The sequence below is a fragment of the Nelumbo nucifera genome, chromosome 4 (assembly GCF_055504915.1).
Source record: "Nelumbo nucifera cultivar China Antique chromosome 4, China Antique-T2T, whole genome shotgun sequence".
Classification (NCBI taxonomy): domain Eukaryota; kingdom Viridiplantae; phylum Streptophyta; class Magnoliopsida; order Proteales; family Nelumbonaceae; genus Nelumbo; species Nelumbo nucifera.
This window is the reverse complement of record NC_142652.1, coordinates 9,217,396-9,224,449: the sequence shown is the minus strand read 5'-3', so window position 1 is coordinate 9,224,449 and position 7,054 is coordinate 9,217,396. Positions and strand designations below refer to the sequence as shown.

At 40.8% G+C, this 7,054-nt stretch overlaps 1 protein-coding gene across 1 annotated transcript; it reads right to left on the bottom strand.

The window, feature by feature from the left end:
* Positions 1-4,196: 4,196 nt before the first annotated feature.
* On the bottom strand, positions 4,197-7,054 carry ARO4 (armadillo repeat only 4). Its single transcript, XM_010250323.3, has one exon. The coding sequence runs from the start codon at positions 6,402-6,404 to the stop codon at positions 4,593-4,595; it is 1,812 nt and encodes a 603-aa protein (XP_010248625.1). The 5' UTR covers positions 6,405-7,054; the 3' UTR covers positions 4,197-4,592.

The window sequence follows — 7,054 nt, the reverse complement described above, 5'->3', positions numbered from 1 at the left end:
ATAAGCTAAACACTGGAATTCATATCTGTGCCCCACAAACGCCCCACAGCACATTCCAACCGTGTATTGGGACGGAAGATATTCCCAATAGCCAATGCACACTGAGATGTGCATGTGGAGTGCCCTCCGTGGGGTGCAGATGTGAACTCTAAAACACTGCACCGCACCGCTTGATCTCCTTTGGTGCATTAAAAAATGGAAAAGCATAGACAGGTCCAATGCAGATTTCTGAATTCCACTGCAGAGCTATAAACATTCAAAATGTCAAAAATCCCCACTCTATACACTAATGCCTGTCCGTGGATTGGTATCAATTCCGATCTGACATCTACCACAACTGTACTTTGGGCCTAAAAATTCTGATCCTGGGCTAAACCGTATCTTTTAAGGAAAGAACTCAAGATTGTTACTGTTTATAGCGCCAGCCAGAGAACCCGAGTCCGTCGATACCATTAATCATCCTAAAACAAATAAACAATTAAACAAGAAAGTATGGCATATCAAATGGTTAATGTAAGACCAAAAAATTTTCCCATACAACTAGAAAATGTATTGTATTAATATATGCATCAAGAAGCTAACATGGTAGTAGACGAGAAATCTGGAACTGCCTTTGAAATATACGTATAACATGGGAATTGGATCCTCTCACAGAAACTGAAAAATCTTCTCTGTGAGCAGATGTTATGCGAATGATCCCACTTAGAATTGTATAGGATTTAATACCAATATATAGTCGTTCAATCGGTTTGCCACTCCCCATGACGGAGATAAAAGTTAAACACTTGACCTTTTCCTACCTTTCTGCAAATTTGAAGTGGTTGACTTCTGATTTTTAATGTCTAGAAACAACAAATTCAAACCAACAATGTGTATTTTATTTCAACCTTCTTTCACATCAGATCAGATTCGGTAAATAAAAGAATAAGCAGAACCGGAGATCATAAGTTCAATTCTATTATCCCTAGAAATTTGTATGTTGCCCTAGATTCAGTGCTTTTTTTTTGGTAATTCTGCCATAGCACCTCATATATCTTCAACTGCAAATTCCATCTGACAATATCTGTTCTCTACTTCCCTATGCTATTGAGTTGTCGCAAGAAACCAAAGAAGACGGCTGTTGAGATCAGCTCCTGCAGTTCACAAACATACAACTTCCTTCTAAAGCTCAGATAAGCTCTTCCTTCAATACCACAATCTAGTTCAAATTTATGTCCTTACTTTAGGACTCTCATCAAGACCTTGGGATTCATCCAACAATATACTTTCTATATTAGCCGCAAGTTTGGTTTAAATGGAAGTTCCATAGGTTAACACGATGGATGAAGAAATTGTAGCATTCACTAAAACTTGGGATTTATCATGTGAAATAAAATGTACAAAACAGATACTTCCTCTACAATGGACGAAACAAAATACTAACTTGAGAATGCAATGTCATAAGCACAAACTGGCAGGAAAAAAGGTTGAATCTTACACATTAAAATGAAAATAGCATGTTTATGTCTAGTTATCTTCTAAAATATAACATATCATCATAGTTGGCATAATATCAACATCAGATTTCACAAGCTAGAATTTTGATTCTAATCAACTTACACTAGTTCAGTAGTTCAAGCATTTCTCACATAGGGGGTCTCTAGGTTTTTTTTCGTTTAATTCCCAGTATCAACCTAACTTCTTGCTTGTCCTATGTAGAACTTTCAGGAGTTAAGCAATTGAAGCTCCAGGCGCTTGTATTCCAAAAACTTAATTGATGCCTTTGATTGTTAATCATCAACTATAATTGACTCTTTTCCCGATCCATAGTTTTTTTAACTGTCCAAAAGGATGCCATAGGTGATGTTCTACTTCTACATAGAGTGACACCATCTGTCATGTCAGTAACATATATTGTGGATTCTTCTTCACGATAGTTTTTACTAGTTCTGTTCTTGGATGAACGGCTTAGCTTGAACAGCAGCTTGTCTCTTCTTAGTTCTTACTGTCCTTGCCTCATCTAACCCCGTTTTAGTTCTTAGTTCTTACTGTCCCTTTATTTTTGAAGATGGAAGAACTTGTTCTATTTTGGAAAATCGAGTGGATAGCACAGCAGCTTCAAGCCTTCGAATAACTTCATTATCTGCTGTGTTTTTTTTGCAGGGTTCGACTATGATACCAGAAAGACATTATATCCGAAAAACTTGTGACCAATCAACCAGTATCATAAAAGTGTTAACCAATTAGGTGGTATTTATCAAAATTCACAGGTGGTTTTTGATTGGTCAAAGCTCTTCTGATACAATGTATATTGGGCATAATAGATTTTCCCTTTTTTGAAAGTTCTTTTCTGCTTGTGCTTTCCTCAATGACGGAGGAATTTGCATATTTCTTTCACCTTCTGTTGCACCTAGTTTTTTTTTGTAAAATCCATCGTATGTCTCAGAGTTTCTTTTACTATTAGTTAGCTTCCTTTCTAACATTTGCCCATCTCTTGAGGTTTTCTCCATTTCTAGTTGTTTCCCCCAAACTTTCTTAACAAACTCAAATACTTAATAACCAAGAATAAAAAGGCCTACTAAATTAGACCACTTGATTGACACCGAACTTCTAACCTCAACAGTCTTTAAAAAATATATCAACATAGCCTAAAAGAACAAGAACCTACTAGAAATACTAAATCACAATTTTACTAGTAAGCTCTAGGATTACTGTAACTAATAATTTTGATTTTTGCTAAGAATAGTAAATTTCTAGAAAAATGAAACTTAACCATATAACCACTTCCATGATTTCTCTTCAATTTCAGCTCCTGCATTACAATATATCAACATTAACATTGATTTAATCATGGTGAGGGTGGTGGCACATAGGGACACAGGGAGGAGTTCCAGAGTGCTTCAATACAGCGTATCCTATGGAATTTAGTCCCTTTTGCTATATATTGGCACATATTGGAGGAGAGCAACAACAGGATTTTTCAAGGGAAGCAACAGGCTGTCCAAAGAGTGACTGGCATGAAAGAAAGAACAACCCTTTCCAGGAACTCCATCTTAAAGGATTTTTGTGGTATATATTTTTATGATATATGTCATTATTGGGATTCTATTATGTTTAATTCTTTTTTTTTTTTTTGAAAGAGAGAATATTATCAATAAAAGGAGGGACAGATTCCCTCCAAGCAAATTCTTAGTTGAGGTTTAGTTGCCTAGTGTCTTTCCCGTGCTCCCTTTATTTGTTGGTGTTGTCCTTCTCATCTTTTTGTTCTTAATATGGCCTTTTTCTCTGCCTAAAAAAGGTGACAGCAAGCAGATCAAGTATGGGAAGCCCTAGATATTCATGCTCAACATTTTTTTTGATAATTAATTGAAAATTTTGTATTAAGTGCCTTCAAGAGAACAGTTTGGCCTATCCAGGCTAGACAGCAGCGACAATATACAGAACAACATTAAGCAGACCATACAGAGAGAAGAGAACAGATTTACAAAATTAAAAAAAGAACCATACATTCCCCTATAAGGTACCTGATCAGAAAAGCTCGATCTTTGGCATCTTCTTTGAAAAGGTCATTCAGGTGGTTATAAGATCAACAAACTTCCCTACTAATGGGCGCTAGGGAAGGCTAATTTGTTTCTGGAGCTTCTGGGAGGGCAATCATAGTTTTGAGTATGCTTAGTGTTAACAATGCTTTTGATTCCCTACAGCATTATGCTAGGAGGTGTGCTTCCTTTTTTTTCCACTGAAATGCAATCCTTTTGAGATGCAGACCCTATTCTTCTAACACAACGCATTTTGTCAACATGACACAAAATCACATGGGTATGTTGGAAGCTGAACCTATATAGTTGGCAAAAGATTGTGTTCAGAAGAGAATAATGCAAGAAAGTTATTAAAAGGAAATAAATGAAATCTTAGGAAAGATTGGTAGAATGATCATCATCACCATCCATGTTTTATCCCAAATATATGGTGTCAATTACATGAATCCTATTTCACTAATCCGTTTTATTTAATGTCATATTCACTTTTAAATTATTAGTGCTTAAATCATGTCTTACTACTTCTAGACATGTCCTTTTTGGTCTACCACTAGCCCTCCTAGCCCCTTCAACTTGTAAACATTGGTAGAACAGTAGAAAGCCAAAACGCAAGAGCAAAATCTGCAGTACTTACAGCATCATATAATAATCCAAAGGCTGCTAAATGAATCAATGCACTTGTTAAGAAACTCTTTCTTTAGATGTAAAATCACAAAACCTGTGAAAGAAAAAAAAGGTGAAAGCAAAAGAAACATATACACAGAAGGAGAGATAAAAGGCAGGGACAGCAAAAATTCTGCTTTCTTTCTTCCATGAAAACAAGCAAATCCAAATATGTGCAGTTAACAACGGCCATACTCTCCGATCCTCCTATTCATCTGTGTTAAAACAGAAGAGTAGTGCATTGCCTCAATGCTATTAAAATGGAAGAGCAATTACTTCCCTTGATGTGCAACAATCTTCATATCAAGTAGCCTTGCTCTGTATGTTCACAGGGTACCAAACTGGTCCAACTATGTTACATTCCAAGAAACCTGTATGAATTATCTGTATCACATCTCACTAAATTTTTGTTTATGGGATATAAGATTGCCTGTGAAGATGACTTCCGGCCTGATAAACCTCGAGGTGGTATATGGCCTTGGGAATTAACTCTCTCAGAGAAGGATATTGAGTTGCCACAGTACGAGCCGCACCCTCGAGAATCGTCAATGCCCTTGCTCGTTCCAGAGCCTCGCTATTGCCAGCATGCAATGCCAGGTAACAGAGGAGAGATAGTCCATGCAGCTGAGCATTTTCATTGCCCCTCAGTAGTCTCATTAGAGGTGGAACCCCTTCGAAGTCTATGATCGCCTTTGAATGCTCCGCGCAAAGGAAATTTTCAGGACAAGCAAACTTCTCCAGAGCAATAGCAGCTTCTGTAGCCACATCTGGGTTCCTGTTGCTGAGCTGGGAGACTAAAGGACCAATAACTCGAGTTTCTCTTGCAGGGAAGGTGCGAGCCAACGACCCAATTGATTTTATGGCAGGAATTAGCAAAGAGGGACTGGTTACCTCTCGAATCACCCTGAGAAGCTGATCAACAACCGCCTTTGCCGGAGGATAATTGGTCTTGAAAGCTGCCCGCCTAAGGTCAGCATTGGCCTCCGCTTCTGCGGTTATTTCCATTATCGTCAGCAAGCAATTGAGCTGCAACTCCCCTTGTTCACTCTCGATGAGCTTGGCAAGGCAAAGCAGGCCTTTGGTTTCAGTTATCCTCCGGCTGTTGGAGACACTGCCCTTGGAGAGTCTCCACAGTGCCTCTGCACAACTAATCTTGAGCTTGAGCTTCACTTCAGGCTTCTCGTTTTCCCTCTCTTTCTTATGGTGCCCACCACGACTACTGCCCTCCGAATGCAAAGGCGAATTCGAGTAGGAGTGGTGGTTCTGTGTTGCCAACGATTTTCCCCCCAACTCCTTATTAATCTGAACAATAGAATGAATACTGGGAGGCTTACCAGATTGAGGCTTGGGTTCGTCCAAGAACGTCTCGAAAGAAAGGAACGATACGAGCGGCCTAATGGCATTCTCCCTGGCGAACTCCTCTTTGGCAAGTTGGTCGTGTTCCGCCATCCTCGAAACCAAATTGGCAAGCACAATCTGCACTCTCATCGGAGAATCACAAAGAACCTGCACAATTATGGGAATCCCAAGCTCAGCCGCTATGTGTTGAACTCTCTCCTGATCGGTAGCCAAGTTAAAAAGAGCAGTGGCGGCCGCAATTTGGGCATCGGGGGAAGCCCCTTCCTTCAGGAGCTTCAGTAGAGGGGGAACCCCACCTTCCTCGACGATAATTTTCTTGTTGCGATCATTATCGCTGGCGAGCGAGGCGAGCTCGTTAGCAGCCTCCACTCGTTCGGGAAGAGGGCCCATTTGAATGGCGGCGACGAAGGACCAGACGTAGGATAGAATAGGATCGTTGCTGGCGATGGGGGGGAGGGTACCGCCACCGGAGCCGTCGGAATCCAAGATGCTGAGGAGCCATTTCATGTCGCCGATGGAAGCATCGAGGAGATTGAAGAGCTTGCGGAAATCGGTGGCGCTGGTGATGGTGACGACTCGGCGGAGGACGCCGCTGCGCTTGCACTTGCGTACGAGGGTCAAGGCACGTTCAAGGTTCTTGGAGACGTCAGCGACGATGCGACGGACGGGGCGCTCGTAAAGGGAAGGAGTGGAGTTAGCAAGGCGGAGGGCAGAACGAAGCATTTGGGAGAGACGGTCAACCTGTTTCCCCACTTCTGAGCAGTCAAGTTTGAAGGACTCCGCTTCCTCGACGGCTTTCCGTACTCTGTCCGCCAGTAAGACTGGGAACCAAAGTTCTTCTTCAATGCTCTTCTCTTCCGCCATTATCTATCGATCTATTGATAAACCCTTTCGCTATCCTTTTCCCTCTTCGAATCGCTTCTTGTTCTATTTGTCTTCTTTCCTATACTCAGAATTATGTTTTCATCTCTCTCAGTCAACCAACCACCAAGATTGATCGTCGTCGTTGTCTCTGCGATGCTGCTCCTGCTGCTTCCTTCTTATTTTCTTCGTCTGCTTTTCATTGATTTTACTCCTCCAAAGTTTGAAGTCTGAAGGCTGAATTCTTTTCATTGATTTTGTTCTACTTCAATTTGATTTATTATTATCCCTCTAAAGTAAATGAAGTCATCTCATCTGCGGCCGTTGGATTCTGGTAGGTTCTGATTCAGTGCAACTTTAGGACACCACCAGATAAGATGTAGGATTGTAGCTTGTAGAAAATGACGTGTCCCATCACACAACTGCATGATCCAATGGTTCAGATGTGTCGTATAGAAAAAGAGACATTTGTTCACGCCCTCGTTGGAACACTGCTCACTGGTCCTCCTTTCAACTCCCAAATCCCAAGTCCCAAGTCAGGCTTACAACTCACGAGTCGTCGAGTCGTCGTCTATCTTTCTTTCGTCCTCCCTACTCGGCTACTCCCTCCCCCACCTTCGGACTTCAGATTTTTTTTTTTTTTGAAGGCCAGA